Source organism: Strongylocentrotus purpuratus, unplaced genomic scaffold, assembly GCF_000002235.5.
Source record: "Strongylocentrotus purpuratus isolate Spur 01 unplaced genomic scaffold, Spur_5.0 spur5_scaffold_18, whole genome shotgun sequence".
Lineage (NCBI taxonomy): Eukaryota > Metazoa > Echinodermata > Echinoidea > Camarodonta > Strongylocentrotidae > Strongylocentrotus > Strongylocentrotus purpuratus.
In genome coordinates, this window is record NW_022145603.1 from 17,049,727 (window position 1) to 17,072,674 (window position 22,948).

The 22,948-nt window shown below is 37.1% G+C and overlaps 1 protein-coding gene across 2 annotated transcripts in view; it reads right to left on the reverse strand.

Annotated features, from left to right (window-relative positions):
- Nucleotides 1-8,794: 8,794 nt before the first annotated feature.
- LOC587156 (protein cycle) overlaps nt 8,795-22,948 on the reverse strand; it is a 36,652-nt gene continuing 22,498 nt past the window's right edge. Inside the window, exons 8-16 of one of the 2 annotated variants that reach the window (XR_004064732.1) lie at nt 19,782-19,899; nt 18,317-18,472; nt 17,470-17,612; nt 15,251-15,357; nt 14,621-14,727; nt 13,039-13,186; nt 12,641-12,841; nt 9,382-12,088; nt 8,795-9,099 (exon numbers count right to left, since the gene is read on the reverse strand). Coding sequence is in view for 1 of the 2 variants with exons in the window: in XM_030989308.1 (XP_030845168.1) it covers nt 11,617-12,088; nt 12,641-12,841; nt 13,039-13,186; nt 14,621-14,727; nt 15,251-15,357; nt 17,470-17,612; nt 18,317-18,472; nt 19,782-19,899 (1,452 nt within the window). In the remaining variant the exon portion in view is untranslated. The other variant, XM_030989308.1, reaches the window with a different exon arrangement.

The following is a 22,948-nucleotide window of genomic DNA, read 5'->3' on the forward strand; positions in this document are numbered from 1 at the left end:
TCATTCTTACAAGTGCCCCTTTTTTAATCTCCGGTGAGTGCCCTTTTTCAAATATTGAGAGGTGCCCTCTTTAAGTTTGTAATGAGTGCCTTTTTCATCTCTTTATTAAGTGCAAGAAGTGCCCCATTTTCACCTCTGATAATTCTCATATTTTAATTTTAACACATGCTCCTTTTCTTTTCTAACAAGTGTACTTTTCCCTTTGGATGAGTGCCCCCTTTTCCTTACACCATAAAATGTGCTCCTAATTTAAAGGTACTATGTCCCATTTGCAGGCCCAAAAAATGAAAAAGTTAAATTCCAACTGCATTTGAAAGATAATACTAATTTAGAACTTCCCTAAAAAAAAGGTGGGGCTTGAAAACGTCTTCAAGTGGGAAAATAACGACTATTAGTTGTCAAATCGACTTTAGGACTATAGAGCCCAAAAGTAATAGTCTTGATTTTCAGTACCGAATGGTCATATGTTTTATGCCGCGCAAAGATTCAATCAGTTTAATCTTGGCCATCACAAGAAATGGGTTATTGATGTAGACAAATGCTCATGTACCCTTTACAACTCTTTTCATGTGTGTTATTTAGCTCTGCTGCTGATTTTTGTTGTATATTTATGTCATGCATTATAATCTGATTGGAAATTATGCCATCTCTCCTTCTCTGTCTCTCCCATTTTCCTTTGGACCCCTACCAACTTTCCCTATATTTCTCTCTTCTATCAGTCCTTCGAGCTTGAGCTCTCTTTTCCTTTATCTTTCTGCTCGTATTTCGATTGTGATGCTGCTCATATTCACATCTATATTCATACCTGAATTTATTCATGATGTGATTCAGAATTGTATATAAAATTCTTGCTATGTATAAGTCATATAACTATCTTGTCATGTTTTGTGCTGAAAGCCGGAGAACCGTACCTGCTCACATACTTTTTCTTATAGAGTCTTGACGCCCCTCTGGCTTTCAGCACACGACACCATGTTTTTGTCTTATGTTTTATGTATTACATGTTATACCAATGGAAAACAAATTTCTGTATTATATTATGGACAATAAAATCTTGAATCTTGAATCTTGAATCTTGTTATTACCAAAGAAGAAAAAAAGCCAGTCAGCAACTCAATAGTGTCTGACAGTGAAGTCTAGCAAGTAAACGGGTTTCCTTGCATAATTTGAATATGAGGACATGGCTAACGTTTAAATTTCACAGATAGGACATACATGACAAATTCATAATTCCTGCAAAGTTCTACAGCATTTGAGGTTGGCTGCAAAAGGGACATAGTACCTTTAAAGCGACTAAGAGCAACTTTTTAAGTGCTCGCTCGTCACTTAAAATTCATACAAGTATCTTTCTTATCAAAGGCCTTTTTTCAGTCTTTAATGATTGTGATTTTAAAACCGCATCAGGGACCCGTTTCACAAGGCCTTTTTTCAATGACAAGTGACAACAATCAGTGACAAATCTGCTGATAACCAATCAGAAGCAAGGATTTCAGTAGCTTATCACATTTGTCACTGATGACAAGTTTTGTGAAACGCCCCCCACCCCCCAGGATTGCCCTGAGAATGTGCACTTTAATGCGCATTTTAGTATATGTAGTAATTGAATCCAGTGCCCTTGGTAATAAAAATACTGTAAAGCGCTTTGGTCAGTTAACGGTAAAGTGCTGTATAAGAAACAGGTGTTCTTCATCATCTTCAAAATCATCACCATTCAACATCATCATCATCAAAATCATCATCATCAAATAAAGTTATCATCATCATCATCATCATCATATTCTAAGAATTTTTCTATGAAGTTACCGGCACAGACCACTTACACACCCTAGCAATACCTAAAAAATCCAACATTGAACAGAATCACTCATAGCAGATGTATGTCATGTTCATTAAGACAATTAGAATATGACTTCTTTCTTTAATATTTCTTCTGTACAAATAAGAATGCACATCCTATGTAAACAAATATGAACAAACATAGATACATGCACACACAGTATAGTATTAATGACTGCTTTGCGAGATATAGTTGTTTTTATACGCTCTCGAGAAGGTTACAAAAACGCCTCGGGCAATAGCACAATTCTAACCTTCCCTTGAGCGTATAAAAACAACTATTTCTCGCAAAGCAGTCATTAATACTTTTATGTGCCAAAAAAAAAAAAGAGTCAACACCACCTTGGCCTTTATCTAGTTTATCTGCACGGTTTTTTATTTTTATGAGTGTATCTTTGAGAGCTAGTAGACTAAAAAATAATTTTTTTTTTTTTTTTTTTTTGTCGAAGATGGGATTCGATCTCTTGCATACCAACGATGATGTGACTAAAATCACAGCCTTATACCTCTTGGCCATCGCGCACTGATACCAAACCTAGCAGTTTTCTCTTATGTATACATTAAAATGGATTGAAAACGGCTTCGCATGCTGGATGCTTCGCGGCAGCTCCATTAAACAGGCCCTTCTTTTACTTTTGCAATGCATTGGCACGAACTTAGATCAAGATCTATCGGCAGATGTTGTTTTTGGAAGTTTATTTTCGTCTTCATGTCAACAATGCAAGATAAAATTGTCGGTAAGATCGATCGAGATTCAATTGTATTGAAATTACCGACCAATTCATCGCACACATACGGTATCCTCGATCGCTCAGACCATTTTTTAACATGTGAACCTAAGGGTATTTCACCAAGACTGAACTATTTTCCCAGTAACCATGGTAACTGGGATTTTACAACTATTTTTTTTTAACTATTACATGGGTTTGGAATTTTACCGGGAATTTTACCGGAATAGTTAAAGTTTATGAATCCAATTTCGACCAATCAGATGGCTGGATTTCTTAAGTGAGGCATATAATAGTACATATTATATGCTCATCGGCATGTGTACAGATACCAAAGAAAAGACAACAACAAAACAACTTTAATCTTCCCATTGATTCATCAGTTATATATCAGTAAGCAGTTATAATGAGGTGTGTTTGTAAACAAAGTAATTATACATTGCAGACTTTGACATGGATATATATCTATATAATGAAAAAAGATAATTCCTGTTCTCAGTAAAACAACGAAATTGGTGCGAAAATTGATGAATACGGTCCAACGTTCATCTATGCAGGAAAACATTAACGGCTCGGGGGGGGGGGGGGGAATACATCATACTAAAAAAGGTTACTGATCTGGGACCTGTTTCATAAAAGCTTGTCAACAATAACAAGTTACAAAAACTGCAATAAGCTACTGAAATCGTGGCATTTGATTGGCTGAGAGCAGATTTGCCATACCTTAGTCATAGAAATGTAGCAGTTGTTATTAATAACACGTTTTATCAAATAGGGCCCTGATGCGCTATATGTCTGAGGTATGAAGGAAGTAATATACCATAAAAACAAGGTACTATTGCTGGAGTGTGGCGTTCAATTAATTGTAGAAGAAAAACATTTGCTGTTGGTTCCTATGTTTTATATATTACCTTTATGTAGGAGCCTGGCAGGGAAAATTTTGTTATTTTGCTAGTCAGACTAATATAGATAGTAATAATAATATTGTATGGGTTTGTTTTCGTGTGATACAAGAATATATTGCCCCCGCTAAACAAAATTAGACTCATCTTCGACTCGATTAATATTGTCATAGCTCGAGCAATATATTCTTGTATCACACTCAAAGCCATCCAATATTATGTACCCTAGGTATCTCACAGAATACACCTCAGTGCTCTTTGGCCCCCATGCAATGAGAATCAACTCATAATCAAATGTAAAAATCTATTTTATCTCAATTTTCGCTACAATTAAACAAATTGTATTTTTCCATATTTGTCATAACAAACATACTACATTTTTTGTATTTTGTATTATAAAACTGATTGTAAGTCACTAATGATTTTAAAAAAAATTAATACCCGAATTCAGCAGTGCAACTATAGTTATACGCACAAAGAAACACAATTCGATATTGAATCTTACATTGGTTACCATTCAAGTCTCACATCCGGTTCAATATACTGTTACATGTATAAGCTGATGAATGCTTTAATGGACTAGCTCCTTTAAACAAATATAATTTATACTGTGTGTATTGAAGAGAGGCCCTTCTATATGTAAAAAGAAACATAGTATTCAACATACGGTACATGGAGAAAATTAATCCAAAACTGGGCTAAAGAGGAAAGAAAATCACAAATCAGTGGTTGGCGTTTCCAGTTTAATAAAATACTGTAGTACCGACGTAAGCCCCTCAATGATTTTAGTTCAATGTATCAACTCTGTTTTAAAAGTATTAACCCTCCCAGTTATATGATTTTCATAAGATATGGTGCTTCAAACAGGGGTTTCGTACGTAATATAACTTTTCGTTATACATTTCTTAACGTTCAGACTACAACATTTTAAAGGGAACCAAAACTTTCATACTTAGTTACTTTTATTGTAAAGTTTAAGATATTTGAATAAAATCAGTGAAAATTTGAACAAAATCGGGCAAGGAATAAGGAAGTTAAAGCTTTTTGAAATGACTAGTCAATAGAGGGTGATATTCAATTTGATGACATCATTTGTGGACAACTCTCCATATGCCTTATAGGCCTACATCAAATTTCACAATTCTTTTGTTTTCTTCGTATTTATTTGTGTTCTTGATCCGACTTCATAACATGTGAAGTAGGATATCATTTTGCATTCTATACCATGCTTTCAGGGGAGTAGATTATCTCAATCACAAGAAAGAAGGAAAAACATGAAATTTGATGTACAAAGGCATGGAGAGTTGTCCACAAATGATGTCATCAGATTAAATATCGCCCTCTAGTGACTAGTCATTTCAAAAAGCTTTAACTTCCTTATGTTTTCAAAGCTTTCTGGCTCTCACCAAAGTAATCAACATGCAAAATGTTCACTGCAACACATAATTACATACTTATGCCCAATAACACAACATGATATGAATTTCATGTATGTTACCACGGAAACACTAAACAAATGAATAACAGCTTAAAACACATCTTAATATGACACAACATCACATTACCGGTATTAAAAAAAATCATCACTTCTTATCCAAGATAATAATAAAGTCAGTGCATAGCATTTAATACATGCATAAAATGCTTGAGATGTCATTCTTCTTTTACTACATCAATTTTGTTTTTTTAATATATTTTTGCAAATTTAACATTTGTTATGGATACAAGTTTTATGAAACGGGGCCCAGATCAGACCAGGGAGCTGAGACTTGTCACAATGTCCATATGTGTCTACAATAATGTCCCACAATGCATCACCAACCGATGACGCACACGTGATGATGCTTGGGTACAGGAACCAGAAATTGCTCTTTGTACAACTTAATTCACCAAAAGATGGTGCACAGAGTTAATGCCCTTATGATACCCGGGGGGCCGTTTCTCGAAACCGTCATAACTACAAGATCAACGACATCTCGCCACTGTCACGCAACTTGACAGCCAAGTGTTTCACGAAGCCGTCTTTGCCAAGATGAGCGACAACTTCCGTGACAAGCGAGTTGTCACTGCTCCGAACCCGTCATATCTTTTGAATTTCTGTAAAGCGCCATCACAGGTCAGTTTGTTGCTATTCCATGGGCCGCGAAATGTACGATTAGTTTCACTATCATTTTGAGAAAAATATAGACGAGTTCGGTACGTAATATTTCGGGATGCGAAATGCAAATGTAAAGGAGTAATAATACAAATTATACAGAAATATTAAAAAGCTGAATATGATAATTAAATCATTAAACTATAACATACAAGTAAAATAGATAAGAATGTTGCACACCGATGTCCATAGTCTTTTATTAGGATACCATCATACCTTTGGGGCCTATGTGCATTATTATTACCTCTCTACCGGTAATAACTTCTTCCAAATTATATTTTCAATATCCAATCTCAATATCCAATCAACTATATAACAAATATTTATGAGACTCTACAATAAAAACTGGCTGAGAAAAGGTATTTTGCCTAAAATTCCTCGTCACCATAAACAAAAAAAGTATGTATTGATAAATTATCACATTACGGTATCCTTCAACTACCTTTTGATTGGATTGTCGAGAAAATACCACTCACCGGTTTTTCTTCAATTTAAGAATCTTTACAGAAATATGCAAATCGTTTGATGATCTACATTTGATAATGACACTATTTGTTATTTATTTTAGGAGAGTTTATATGTATATGTTTCTTTTTTAACAATTTTAGCCCCAAAACTTGTTTTGGGTTATTCGTGATAAATAAAATGGATCGTGACAAAGACTATGTTCTTGAGCTGCTAGTATCGCGATATATCGATATCATGTCTGTCGTGGCTTCGTGAAACGGTTTATCCACTTCATGACATCTCCGTAGGTCGCCGACAAAGATATGACTGTCATGGAGTTGGTTTCGAGAAACGGCCCCCAGCACACCATATGCAGTAAAGGCAAATGATATACTTTATTTATACAAAAAAATTAAAGCCTTGAGATATCACACACGTGTAAAATAGAACAGTTGAATATTAATGAAAAATAAGAGTTGACTATGGAATAGTATACAAATATTTACTGCTTTGAGGCAGGGGCATGATTAAAACTATTGCCCAAGGTGATCTCTAAACTGTACCGAGAGTCGGAGACCCAAGGTGATCTCTAAACTGTACCAAGACCCAAGGTGATCTCTAAACTGTACCGAGACCCGAAATGAGGTCGAAGGGCATAGTGCGGTCTGTAGATCACTGAGGAGCTACAGTTTTACCCATAACCTGAAAAATAAGCAGTTAAAGGGAGTGTGTCATGGGAAATACTGGTTAACGCCATCTACGTCTTCTTTAGGACAACTGCACGTAAACGAATGAACTTGATTAACTGGGTCAGTGCACTAGCGTTCGCTAAAACAGACCGAAGTTCTCCTCTCGGTTCGGTTTCGCATATGTTGCACGCACATGAATGCTGCGGTCGCGTCGTCTGTAGTCGTATTATACCCGATTCGCCCTGGGTAGGGCCACGGGAAAGACACATAGTATCGTCATGACACACTCCCTTTAATACAGTATTTGTTTTATATAACACATGTCCATGTCAATTCTCAAAAAAAGACATTTCAACAAAGAATTATTATTAATAGAGAAAATAGCATCACACACGAATCCCCTGTTAAATGTTCAGCCATAACATTATCACATGTGCGAGCAGACTTATGCCCGGTCGATATTTATCTCTATACTACCCAGCAGTCATTAGCGTATTTCATGCCTGCAGTTTTGACCGATGTATTGGGCACCCGTTAGTGACAGCCTTGCTAATGCCCTTTGTTTGTTCAAAATAGAAGCACCATAAACGGGAATATCCCTTGGTTTCATTCATTTAACTGGAACAGAAATCCATACATTTCAGGAGCCCCATACATTCTGTAAAGTATGAAAACCTGAACAATGAAATAAAGGTAGCAAAACCTGAAAACTGTCATCCCTGCAAATATATGAGTATGTGTGTCAATAGCTATGACTGAGTCTTGCTCATTGAATCAGGAGTAATAAAACCTGGCATGTACGTGCCTCTCATAGCTTCTCACATTATATCACTGGTGTTCACACACTAAATATATCACAACAATTGACGAAAGTGGAATAAAATTCTTTGTGTACAAAATACTTATCATCAAAATAGATACCAGTATATAAATGCTACCCACTACATAAAATATCTTTGACAATGTATTTACAAATATATCTCTTTCCAAACTGATTTCTTATAAAGGATTACACATTTGAGCTTTTGACGATGATAGACTTATTTAGTACATAATAAGTTGGACCAGACTGTATGTCTAGTTTCATATTTTCTTAGCAAAAAAGTGCAATACACATAATGATGCTGCATAATCATAAGTCAACAATTCTCTGTTGTATCCTCATTACACTGTTCATAAAATACACATGATATTGACCAGACCATAGGGGTCATAACAACAAAACAAAAAAACAATTTGCAACAGGAAACTCTTGCAAAATTGGAAATAACAGAGATACATACAGCAAGAATCTTTCATGTCCTGCCAAAATTCATTGTTATGTCTCCTGTTTTTCTACCATTACGTGGCATGAAACTTATGCAATCTTTTGATATGCACAACCATTTGTGATTTGAAAGAATTACATTGCCACAGCTAAGTATTTCTGAAGTCAATGACAAATGAAATATGTTCAGGGTTCCCACAGAAATTTAAGAACCAAATTCCATGACTTTCAGTGACCCATTTTTGCCCTTTTCAATGACCAGATAAGAACCATTATGGTATGTGTTGCGGCAGCCAAGCAGTGTACGACTACCACTCCTGTTGACAGTTCAAACATGGACGCTGCCATAGCCACACTCGTCCCACACCCAAAATTAATTGACATGGATTTCCATGACTTTAAGAAGAACAAATTCTTCATGAATTTCCAGGTTTTTACCTGACCATGGTAACCCTGTATGTTTCTATCAAGGGCAATACAATTCAATCTTCCCTTAAAGTATTAAAGAGTCAGTCGATAGCATTATCATTCATAACAGGCACAAGCAGATGTGTCAATTTAAACAAACTGTTGCTGTTTTGCAAAACAAACAAAAAAGCTTGTCGATCAACAATTAGCAACAGTCATGGTGGCTCAGTGGTTAGAGCGCCCTCCCGATAAACAGGAGGTCGTGGGTTCGAACCTCGGCCGAGTCATACTAAAGACTTATAACAATGCGACCTTCTGCCTTCTAGCTAGGCGCTTAGCATATTAGATTGGAGAAGGGTAGTAATAACATATTATGTTATGCAGAGGAGGAGGAAGAAAAAGGAGGTGGAAGAAGAACACGAAGACGAATAAGAAGAAGATAAAGAAGAAGGAAAAAGACAAATTCCCAACAGCAGAGAACTTCTGAAACCAGATCTCAATACTGGTTAGCAATTCACCCAGACCCAGTCTTATATTAAAACAAGTCACAACTGGGACCCGTTTCACAAAGCCTTTTTTCAATGACAAATGACAAAAACTGTCATTGGTCACTGATGACAAGTTTTGTGAAACGCCCCCCTGATCTGAATTGACAATAAATCACAGACTTCACAATCTCCTATCTTTTATCTAACTATAAAACTTCCAATTGATATCAATTCAAATGAAATTGTGATTGATTGCACTTGCAATTATCACAATAAATTAAACTGATTGTTTTTTAAAACAATACTGCTATGGCAAATCTCAGAAATGTGTGGGGTTGTCATGCGCAAACGCGAAGACTACCAATTTACAATTACAAAATACACTGCATTTTCATAATGCAATTGCATACCGTAGTTGCCTAATATGAATAATCCTGCAACATTCTAGGTAATTATATAACCATCCAATTTCATCCCTGTATTTCAAGAGTATGAATGTGAAAGGCTGTTTGTGCGATCTATGGACAAACAAAAATACATGTACATACACAAATATCATCCGCAACCTTTGCATTGATTTTACATGTAGATACTTCAATGGCGATGTGAGGACATAAAATATCTTTAAGGCAATATACTTGTCACAACTGGGCCCACACACTGAATATATCAAACAATTTATGTGCGTAGAACGACCAAAGAGCGTATATGAATATAACTTGGTAATTTTGTGTACACGTCTTTCAATACGGAGGTATATTCCAAGTGCTTTCGCTTATGTAAAGGAGACGTGGACTTCCTCATGTCAATTTACTGATGCCTGATGAGGGTGGCGTGAAGGAACATTCTGACCCTGTGTGAAAGGTTCCATTCATCCAATGAAGACCTTGGGTGGATACCTGATGCCAAGTGAGAACGATGCCTACCTATCATTCACAGCAAAGGTGAGGAATCATGCAATGAGTCTCTCTTTCGTATACTTTTTACACACAAGTTTTCAGGAAGATAGAGGTACTTATGGTGGTGGTTGTTATTTTACCTGACTGCTAAGAAAGCATAAATGCTTGTTAGTAAGCAACCAGAGGACCGAAGACTTTAGGTCCTCTCGAAGGGACCTGGTAATGAGGATTAATGCCTTACCAAAGGCCACTAGGCATACCGACCTGGTTTCCAACCCGGGTTACCGGATTTCAAGACCACTGCTTTACTGACTGAGCTAGGGATCACAATAGTAGTTTGAGGGCCAAAGAAAATAGGAACCATTCCTCCAGAATAGGAATGGTTGGCAGCTGTGATCGTTGGTTCGTGTCTCCTTCAATCAAGATTAATGTGCAGTTCCTAAATTAAATTAAATTAAATAAGTTCTTCCATCGCCCGATGGCTGCGATGGTCGTCTCATTTACAAGGGCCTGGTCTTCATCTGTGCAACCCGTTCTGCCGCACTGCAAGATGTGGTCCATCGTCTGAGTCTCTCCACAGTCGCAGAGAGTATCTTCTTCATTGGCATAGCCCCATCTTGCCATGTTGGCCTTACACCGCCCCATTCTCGTCCACATTCGATTTAGGCACTTAGGCAGCTGTGTTGATCCAATGTTTATGATTGTTCACTCTCACATATATAGCCACACCTGGGGGTTGTTTCACAAAACTTGTCATCAGTGACAAATGACAATTTTTGTTATAAGCTACTGAAATCCTTGCTTCTGATTGGTTACCAACAGATTTGTCACTGATTTTTTTTCATTTGTCATTGAAAAAAGGCTTTGTGAAACGGGCCACTGATCTTCTGTTCCATAATAGCCATTCCAAAGTTCCTATATGACAGAAACTCCATCACTTCACGGTATGCCATTACCATGATGATATCCCTTCCTCAAGATTAACCGATTGCTTGACGCATTACATGAAGACATATAACAAATGGTGACTTTCATATACAGGTACTAGTAATCAAGTGCAACATTTAAGATAGTTATCTACATCAATTTTTTTTCTCGCAGAATAAATTCATTCAATAGAATAAGGCAGTCAGAGAACTCCTCTGGTATAAAGATGTTTGGATGTGGGGTCTAGGCGTTGTGGCGTGCGCCTGTAATCCAGCTAACAGTGGAAGTTATAAACTGATTCAGACAAGGACGAAGGTTCGAAACTGAATCACGTCTTTCGGATGGTGACGTTTAAAGGTCGGTCCCCAGACGTAAATAATCATATCTGATTGATACACATCTGTGAAAACCAAATACACACACTCTAACTTGGAGGAAGGTTGATCTGCAAAGTGCTATGGGAAAGGGCGGTCAGTTACTTGGGATACTTCCACTCATCCAGATGCTATACACTGATATAGGGTCTTTGTTAGGGTCCTTGACTAGAACACACAAATTATGAGAAACGAGGCATGTCTGAAGGCACACATTGAGCAATATCTCCTTCCTCAGGTTCATCACGGTGACTACTGCTAAGCACATGTTGGGTGTTTCCTAGACATTCATTCAAGACTCACTAGGACGCTCAAAGGTACGACAGCTTGGCTTCAGTACAAGGCAAGTTTGTTTGGACAAACACAGAAGATTTCTATCTGATAATAGAGGCCAGTTCAAGGCAAGTTTGTTTGGACAAACACAGAAGATTTCTATCTGATAATAGAGGCCAGTTCAAGGCAAGTTTGTTTGGACAAACAGAAGATTTCTATCTGATCATAGGGGCCAGGGTAGATCGTTGAAGTCTACCGATCCACCCAGCCCGGCATCGGCCTCTAACAAGCTCATAATAAAGGCCATCGCGGCTTCATCATCACCACCCATCTCTTTGACCTTGGCCGCCGCGGCTGCAGCAGCACCTGGTGTGCTCAGTTCCGCAGCGAGTGCTGCCGTTGATAACCCAGCAGCGGATGACATCTCTGCAAAGGGATTCTGGGGTAGGTTCCCACTGCTACCCGTCTGATCACCACATACTAACGCACTGTTGAGGAAGGACTGTCCTGTCATGACGATGGCAGGAGGCAGCTTGTCTGGTTTAGGATTGCTGCTGCTGCTGTGGACCTCCCTTGAAGATCCCTTGTTGCTATCAGATCCTATGGATGATACAGCTTCTCCAGTGATGCCTAGAGAATCTACCACGACAGGGCTGGCATCCTTGGACTCCCAACCACTCGATGTTACTTCGTTCCTATACAGCGAAAATGATAAAACATTAGATGAAGGTAGCATTAATGGTGACAATACGCTTTTCTCTTCAATTGCTGTTCTTACTAAATTTTGATCCATGGTGAATAAAAACGTTTTCAAAGTCTATACAGTTTGTTTTATTTCTCCATTGGTTAATTGACCCCGTCTTTACCCCCCCCCCCCCCCCCCTGTCCCCCCCTAGGGCTGATATGCAAAGACAAAAGGTCACGTGAATTTGTACCTATACGTTCGATTTTCAAAAATATTGTTTTAAAAGATGCGTAAGACTCAAAAGAAAAAAGTCATAAAAAGGAAACTTTATACCCCCCCCCCCCCCCCCCCCCCCCCGGTTAAAATAGGGTTAAGGGTTTACTGGAGGTGTGTTGACTCATCACTCGGAAACTAGAACAACATTCAAACTTGTCTCTCATCTTGGTTTGAAAGTAATTTTTTCTAATAGATCTCAATATGTAGTTTATAATAATTCCTCCAATTTTTCTTCTATTACACACAGTGTACCACAAGGTTCTATCCTAGGTCCTGTTTGACTCACACTCTTTCAGCTTCTATGACCTCTTCAGCTATCTTCCATCCAATCTTGCCTGCTCCCATATGAGTGTTGTTGGTAGCTACACCAGGGATAGCTGCCGACTTGCTCAAGTTGGTGATCAGAGACTGCAGCTGCGAAGAGTCTTGGTCCTTGGTAGTAGGACCGCATTCATTGCTGTTAGACGCAACCGCTTCGTCTTTGTTTCTACAAGAAGCAAGAAATAATATAAGAGCATATAACATTACATTATTATCATTATTAGCAGTAGTGATAGTAATAGTAGTGGTTATAGTAGTAGTAGGTAGTAGTAGTATTAGGTAGAAGTAATATGCATGTAGAAATTGTTCAAGTCAAAGCTGAAAACTGATTCATTCTCCCAAACATCATTCAATCAAACTCACACTAATGTATTTGTAGAGACGACATATTCAATCTCTTTGGTCCACGGATTGCGAAAGGTGAACATTCGGGATCGGAGAAGGATAAAGTCGCCGTTCTTAGCTCGGAAGCGATAAGAAGTTGTAAGGATCTTCTCTTTACTTGACAACACTGTAAAGAATAAATGCCATACAGGAAGTTAGTCATCACTATGGAAACTGCTTCACAACCAAAAAATCATAAGGTACTTTCACAAAATTTGAACTGATTGGAAAATTCCATAACTGTCATGCACACAAGACTTTCCTTTTTTACAGTTTCAGAATCAGAATATCAGATGTCCTGGGGCCCGTTTCACAAAGCCCTTTTTCAATGACAAATGACAAAAATCAGTGACATATCTGTACATAACCAATCAGAAGCAAGGATTTCAGTAGCTTATAACAAAACTGTCATTTATCATTGATGACAAGTTTTGTGAAACGCTCCCCTGATTTGAAGGGTTTACAAAATCAGAAATCAGGGAAGTCTGCAATTTTCAAACATAAAATAAACTGTCTACAGGAGAACAGAAAAAGGGCATCTATTAATTTGAAGGCATTAGAAAAATGCATTAATTCCATTCATCTTCATGGATGATTTGATAGTACTCCCATGGAAAGAAAAAGACTTTCACCATAGCAACATAGATTGTAAACCTGTTTTACAAACAACTCTGGATGACTTCTCCTCAAATACAGGAGACGGACCACATTCTTTAAGAAACCTATGAAATTCCCTGATTTTTTTTGTCTGATTTGAGTGGTTTTCCTTCAATTCCCTGATTTTTCTCTAAAGACAAAGAAAGAATTTTTGTCAGATTTTCCCTGATTTCAAGGGTAGCTGGAAGCACTGTATAATACTATACCATGATAGAGATACTATCATTGTGAAAGTATTCATATCATAATACTATACCTGTTTTATGATATTCTGCTGTAATGGATATCACCCATGTGATAGTACTCACTTAATAATATCATCCATGTGATAGTATAGAGATATCGACTGCTTTGAGAAGCCTGGCTGTTTTAGAGGCTCAAGGGAACGTGCGCACATCCTGCCATGAGGCGCGATGTGCACGTTTCCGAGAGCCTATAAAGCAACCACACCTTGAATATCAAAGCAGTTGATATGTCTTTTATAAGCCGAATTGAACCGAAAATCTAGCAAGAATACTTACCTTATCCTTTTATTGAGTAAAGATTGGTTAAAACATCACAGAAAATCTGAGAAACTGTCTGTTAATCTTCGCTGGAAAAATGACTGAGAGCTTCAACAATTTGGGAATCGCAGATAAAAAGCACTGTATGGTGTCCGCGCTCGCACAAAGACAATTTTAACACGTAAATCAATGGGGATCACAGCATGAGGGCATTTTTTAAAAGACTATTGACTGGTAGGTGGGTATGAGGGGAATGGCTAAATGATGACTGCAATTTCAACCAATCAGATGGCTAGATTTCTAAAGAGAGGTATATTATATCTAAAACATAATAGTATACTTGTCTTATGATACTCTTCCATAATAGATATATCGTCAATGTGATAGTACTCAAAACATACCTGTTTTATGATACTCTGCCATGCTAGATATATCATCTATGTGATAGTACTCATAACATGAGGTACCCAAAAGTTCCTGAGGTAGATATCCCATTACAGCAGTCGCCCTGAAACCAAAAACAACCATACAACAGAATTGTTAGGCAAAACTACACATCATCTTCACCATAAAATAGAATTATTAGGCAAAACTACAAATCATCTTCACCATAAAATAGAATTATTAGGCAAAAATACACATCATCTTCACCATAAAATAAAATAATTAGGCTAAACTACAAATCATCTTCACCATAAAACAGAATTATTAGGCAAAACTACAAATCATCTTCACCATAAAATAGAATTATTAGGCAAAACTACACATCATCTTCATCATGCAATAGAATCATTTGGCAAAACTACACATCATCTTCACCATAAAATAGAATTATTAGGCAAAACTAAACATTATCTTCATCATAAAATAGAATTATTAGGCAAAAGTACACATCATCTGGCTCGACATTCCGAACAGGTTGACTACCCGTCTTTATGAGTGGAGAATAGCTGGCTTGGATGAGCTTAAGTCACCTCAGTTTACTAACATATTTGAGAAAAAGACGAAATCGCACGGAACCATTGACTAACCTTTGATCTACGAAGGTGTACTTGCCGTCCATAGCATGCCTTGAGACAAATTCAATGGGTTTGAGTTGAATGTTATTGTTGGTGGAAAGCATCGGGCTTTGAATAGTCTGGAAGAGGCAACAGAAACAAATTGATTTATTCAATAATAATAATAATATTTCGCTTTTATATAGCGCTTAATCAAGGGTGATAGTGAGCACTAAAAAAAAAAATGTTTAATTTCTCCCTCAACCACACCCCCCTTGAGTAAAAAAGAAAAAGAAAACAGGATTTGAGTAAGAAAATTAGGAAAAATAGGGAAAGATAGGGAAGAATGGAGAAAATAAGGGTAAAAATCAGGAAAATCAGGATAAAATTGGGAAGAAAAAAATAAGAAAAAAATAAGAAAAAAAATCAGGAAAAAAATGATAGTCAGGAAACCGATTTAAACCGATTCAGGTTTTTATCAGGCCTGTTAATACATCGATGACGTCTCTTAGACGCTTTACAAATATATTATTAGCCCAATCATTAGATTCAGGCTTGCCCGCACACAATGTATGTACATTTCTCCACTCCCTGGGGAGCCTTCCAGCCAGGCGTCATTTAAGTGCACACTTACTCATCTAACAACATTAAGTTTCGCATCCTACCGGGTACCCATTAGAACAAATAAATAAATCAGAACAAATATCAATTATGCATGTTTTAATACTTGATCTCTTGATAAATACTATTATACAACTCACTCCCAGATCCTAATCAAATGCTTGGTCATGCGCAGTCACGTGTGATTCATTTACTGAGCCTATTGCACTTGTTTTCATGAAAAGGAGTGCAATATTTTCCAGTACTATTGAACTTGTTTTCAGAGCGGAGTAGTGCGCGTAGAGCTTAGAGCGCTTAATACTGCGTGAGCATGCGCCAATTCTTGCGAAGCACTATGCATAAATGGGTATAGAGATAATTAGTGCGCTTGCTCTATATCTATAGCTATGTTTGCGCACTAAATTAAGCCTTATCAAACTTGAGATTTATTTGTCAGCCATATACTGTCACGAAACAATCTTGAATTAATTCTTTTTACATCAAATAACAAGAATCTAAGAGTTTCGTTGTATAAAAAAAATGATGCATGTTTTCATTCGTTCATTATACAATCTATCCGTCCTCGTTGATGCTGTGTGTATCTATCGTAACGGCTTCGTGCAATAAATACACACAGCCTCATCAGCATGCATCATTTCTATACTGCTTACACAATAGATATGAGCGGAAAGAGTAAATACCCTAAAAACTATTTAGTCCATTTGTGTTGTGGTTTGCACCTAGTTTTTATAAGTGAAAGATCACAAGCAATGAAATATTCAAGCTCACATTCAAACAGTACACAAAAAACAACCAAAATATAAATGTAAGTCAATCAAAACTAAGATTCATATGAATAATACACTGTAGCTAGATTACTGTGTAGGTGCAATCTGAAATGCACATAACAAAGACGCAAACAAAATCCCACTCAACAGCTCAACTAGTAATAATTCTGTGTTTCTATGAAGCATAAAACACCAATGACGCAGTCTCTGTGTCTTTTTTTCAATAAAGAAATAGGAGAAAGGAGAAGGAAAACCATGAAGGAAAACAGCATGCATGTAATTCAATATTGAATACTACCGGTAACAAAAACTGATAACCTTTGATCGTGCATATTACTGGACTAAATTCTGCACTTTCTTGACAGAGAGAGACAGATTGAGTAGAGAGATAGGGGAGAGAGAAAGGAGTAGCTGAATATCAGAAAGGATTACTAGATGCTTATCTATTTAATATTCATACCTCAATACGGGCAAATATGGTAGTCATTAACTGCAGAAAAAGTGTGTTTCCTTGCTTCACTTTTATATATGTTTTTTGAAGTCGATATATTTACATGTTACACAAATTATCTTTGTCATTATTTTGAGGGATCCACATTTTACAAGCTCTGCTTTTCAGTGGATCCCTCCATTTCCACAGGTTTATCTTTAAGAAGAAAAACAATTAAAAACCCATTATACTGGATAATTATGTATACTTTCTATTTCACAACTTTAAACCATGTAAAATGTATTACATTATTGAATGTTGAATTGTATATTTCTTGTCATAATTACTGTTCTGTTGGAAATGAAAAATAAAACTGAAACTGAAACTGAAACTGAACTGAACTGGATATAAAATGGTTGTTAGTATGAGTTTACCTGTACTCTGGCTACTGCAACCAGACAGCTAAGATTACAACCATCGATATCCACCTCCATCTCATCCTTGTCTAACCCCACCTTCCCTGGAGGCCAGCTCTTCAAGTAACCTGTACAGTGTATCGTTGCATACTTCTTACGATCTGAAATATGAAGAGTGAAAGGGAAAAGAGATGGGAAAAGTTCTTTAAATTGTAGGAAATGAAATTGCATGCCAAGTCACAAGGTGCATATATTATAATAACTATCATCATCATCATCATCATCATCACCATCACCATCATCATCATCACCATCACCACCATCATCATCTTCATCATCATCACCACCATCATCATCATCATCATCACCACCACCATCACCATCACCATCATCATCATCATCATCATCATCATCATCATCATAATCATCATCATCATCATACATGTGTTGGTAAGCCTGAATCCGATGACCGGGGTATATATCTGGAAAGCGCTTTGAGAGGGCCTTTGGTCCTGAAAAGCACTATATAAGAACTGGGGGTTTCACAAAGATCGTAAGTAGAACTTAACACTAAGTTGGACTTAAAAATTATGGACAGCCATTGGAGCCTTAAAATGACATATATTCAAAAGCAGAAATTCAAGTATTTTAGACTTTTTATAAATTACACAACCAGAACATGAAATCTCCTTGATGATAGAAAATATGAAAGATTTGAATCAACATTTTATGCCTTTCAAAATAAATTTTACAAAATATTTTCAAAGATGCCAACGGCTTTCCATAATTTTCAAGTCCAACTTAGAGATAAGTTCAACTTAGGATCTTTGTGAAACACCCCCCTGGGGGTAGCAGTACATTATACCTGCTGGTTGCTTGAGTCGTTTCCACTGCTGACCATCCTCCGTCTTGACCGCATGCTCGGGGCTATATATCCTCATCCTGCAGAAGAATGAACGACGTGCTCCGGAGGACAGCTGAGGAGGAGACATCGTCATCTCAGATTTCACCAACATACCGGCTGTAACACATGACAACGAGAGACCAGTTATGGCTTGTTCACATATGATGAAGGAAACGTCTTTGGTAACCTTCTCAGGACAGAACTTTTTTAAAGGGATCCGGTGACTTTGTCTCAGATTCTGAAACAAATCCTGGATTTAGCTCATGCTGCAATGATAATTATAAACCTTTAAGTCAGTCAGGAACCCCATGACTTTTACAAGCCGATTGCCTGTCTGATTATCAAGATATTTATGATTGGAATTACAAATTTTGAAAACCGTTTGCCAAACGGTTTTCATAACACTACAGTCTATTGGGAAACGAGTATGGTAAAACCGGTCACTCAAAGATTTTTACTTTTTTGAGGTACTTCTTGATCATTTTGAAGCGAGATTTGTTTAGGGCTTCGATATTACACCATATAAGAGACACTGATAACACGTAGGGCCGTGCATCTCAGATTTAACATTGTTAAACGATGCCTTTAAAGATTTAATTGATCACCACATGTTGTTCTTCAAACTGGCTATCATGATTTTGTCATTAAATGCTACATTAATCTAATGAAATAAAATGTCTCTCAAAACAATATATATTGGTAAGATCCTTGTCGAAAAGTTGAAAAATTATCAGTTTTGATAGAAAACCTTTGAACCTCTCAATGTATTGCTATTGTATTTTGAAGCTGACTTTCCTTTTTAAAATTAATTGCATCAAACCCAATATGGACATTCAACAAAAATGGATGCAGTATGTGCAGAAACTTGGCCCTTTCTACTCGTGCATTTGGTTTCATTTTTAAGGCTCTGAAACAACAGTATTAAACCACAAAATGTGGAATGACCGTCTTGAAAGGAACAAGTAAATAAATGGAAACAGGGATGACAAAAAGCAGCTGCATGCAGCAAAGGTGCTATGTGAACTCACTGTCTGTGTGTTATTAAGACTCGAGACATGTGCAGCATGTTTGAAAACAATTTAATTTTAATTTTATTATTTTATATGCCAAATACTGTATATTTTCCAACAAATGCAAAAATAGCATACTCTCACTAAATTCTTTTAATTGCATGTTACGGGATTATCGTTCTCTTGAACAATACATTTATGTTAATAATAACAAATTTGTATCATTTGATAATAGGTGGAAAAACATTGAGTTGCTTTAAAAAAATATTTATCTTGTATAATCAGCTATATTCTTGTTGTTGATTCTATTGGTTATATTATGTATGTATATTCATATATGTTTTGTAAAGTCGAAAGCAATATTGAATAAAGATGATTTTATCAAAGAGGAAAAAAAAATGTTTAAAAACACTTACTCTTGGTATCAATGAAGCGTTCTCGAGGTGAAAGGTCAGATGATGAGAGTTGCTCTTTGACCTTTGGGATGTCTTTAGGATGAAGGATATCGAAGAGACTCTGACCAATCAAACGTTCCTACGGTATAAAGATTAAAATCAAGTTTTAGTTTCTTGTGCATGAGATACGGTAACACAAAGGTAAATTGTTTGTTCTGAGCCGGAAGGGCGTTAATTCTGTGTTAAAGATACATGTACTATGTCCCTTTTGCAGCCAACATCAAATTCTGTAGAACATTGCAGGAATTATGAATATGTCATGTATGTTCTATCTGTGAAATTTAAACGTTAGCAGTGTCCTAATATTCAAATTATGCAAGGAAACCTGTTTACTTGCTAGACTTCACTGTCAGACACTATTGAGTGACTGACTGGCTTTTTTTTATCTTATTTGGTAATAACATTCATAAAATGACCTGTAAATGGTACATGAGCATTTGTCTACATCAATAACCAACTTGTAATGGCCAAAATTAAACTGATTGAATCTTTGTGCAGCATTAAACGTACGACCATTAGTAACAATGGTCTGAAAATCAGACTATTACTTACTGGCTCTATAGCTCTTAAGTCGATTCGACAACTCAATATTTTCCCACTTAAAGACATTTTCAAGCCCCCTTCTTTGTAGGGAAGTTCTAAATTAGCGTTATCTTTCAAATGCCGTTGGAATTTAACCTTTTCATTTTTTGGGCCTGCAAATGGGACATACATGTATTCCTTTCTGGCTCCAAACTGACTATATGTATCCATCATACACTTTTCAATATTATACAGTTATTGACTGGCAGGGGTGTAATATAACATTATTTGGACTGCTGAAGGGAGTTATATTTCCCAAGTGGTTATATTTTCCCAAAGCGCGCAGCGCTGAGGGAAAATATAACTCCCTTCAGATCCAAAAGAATGTTATTGGGGGGGGGGGGGGGTCCATTTTTATTTTTTTTTGCCCGAAATATTTTTATTCAGGGACAATCAAAAAAGGAAAAGAAGAGCAAAAAAGAAAATTCTCATAAAAATAAAAAAAATTGGTGAAAAAAAAATGTGGAAAAATAATTTCAAGGGGAAAGAAAAAATTCATGAAAAAAAAGTATTGAAAAAAAAATGACCCTCAGTAATGGTGTAATGTGTGTCATTGGTGACATACAGTCCTCAAGAGGGCGAAATACATTGATTAGAAATATATTCATTTCACCGGCTGGTAAAATATAACCAACCAGGAAAATATAACAATTTGGATCCTCGCAATTAATATCACGTGATGAGCTCTGGACCAATCACATTTCGGTACCTGTCTAAGCTATCTAATATACATGTATATATATATGCACACTATCATCAGCATTCATTTCATAGTCTAACTTGACGGTGGTACAAATAGATCATAGTTACACAGAGATATATCACAATAAATCAAATGTGGCCCAGGACAAATGATCTGCCAAAGCAGGGCATGAAATATTAAGCGCTATATAAAAATTAAATATCATTATTATTATTAATACATACTGTACATACAACATATATTTGTACAGAATACACGGTTCAATGAGATAATATATGTGAGGTAATTGACATTTCAGAAATATTAATTAAATGGAAATGAATTAAATACAATTATTTTTTATCATATATGAGAATATTTCATCTTTTATGAGCCATAGGGCACATTACTCATAGACTGTTCATCTATAATTACCAAAGAGCTTACACCGTTCTGTGTCCCGACAGATAACACATTCAACATTTATTCAAGCACCCTCGCATCATGTGTCTGATTTCAAGATGACCTCTCAGTGTCTGATCTCTTTATCTGCATCTCGCCTTCACCCTTTCCTTTTCTCTCCTAGTCTCCCTCTGTCCCTCTCTCTCTCTCTCTCTCTCTCTCTCTCTCTTTAGAATGTATCTCCTTTTCTCTTGCTCTGCCTTTCCAATTAAATGAGCATTACCCCCACATATCTCATCGTTATTTTTATTATTATATCTAAACATATACTGTATGTGTGTATGATTTATTGAATAAAAAACAGATTTATGATTTGTGTCTATTATAAGTTTTGATTAATAATTTTAGTCAGACAATGGTACCCTTAGAGAAACCCATATTGAGCGCCTAATAAATGTCATGTATTATTATTTTATTATTATATGTGCTGCGCCTAGGAACAAAGTATGAGGCGCATTATTAATGTGAGTATTATTATCTCTCTCCACTGAAAAGCTATAAACATTCCAGTGCTCATTATCATTGCCCTATCCCTTCTCTCCCCCTCCCTCCCTCCCTTCCTGCATCTTTATTTTTTTTTCTCTCTCTCTCTTTTTCTCTATCTCTCTCTTTCCTCCTTCTTCCTTCTTCCTCTCTTTGTCCCTCTTCCTCCCATTCTCTGTCCTCTCTCCATTCCAATCCCGTTCTTGCTCTCTCACTCTATCCCTCCCTTCTTCCTTCTTCTTTGTCTTCCTCTTTCTCTCTCTCTCTCTCTCTCTCTCTCTCACTGCCTCCAACTCTCTCTCCACCTCTCTTTACATTGTTTCCAATCACTCCATCTCTCTTTCTATCACTCTCTCTCCCTTTCAAGCTCTCCCTCTCCTTCTTGCTCTCGCTCTCTCTCTCTCTCTCACTGCCTCCAACTATCTCTCTCCCATACACACCCTCCCTCCACCTCTCTTTCCATTGTTTTCAATCTCTCCGTCTCTCTTCCTCCCACGCACCCTCTCTCCATCTCTCTTCCTCCCACGCACACCCCTTCTCCACCTCTCTTTCCAATCTCTCCATCTCTCTTCCTCCCACGCACCCTCTTTCCATCTCTCTTCCTCCCACGCACACCCCTCTCACCTCTCTTTCCAATCTCTCCATCTCTCTTACTCCTAAGCACCCTCTCTCCATCTCTCTTCCTCCCACGCACACCCCTTCTCCACCTCTCTTTCCAATCTCTCAATCTCTCTTACTCCTAAGCACCCTCTCTCCATCTCTCTTCCTCCCACATACCCTCTCTCCATCTCTCTTCCTCCCACGCACACCCCTTCTCCACCTCTCTTTCCAATCTCTCCATCTCTCTTTCTCCCACGCACACCCCTTCTCCACCTCTCTTTCCAATCTCTCCATCTCTCTTACTCCTAAGCACCCTCTC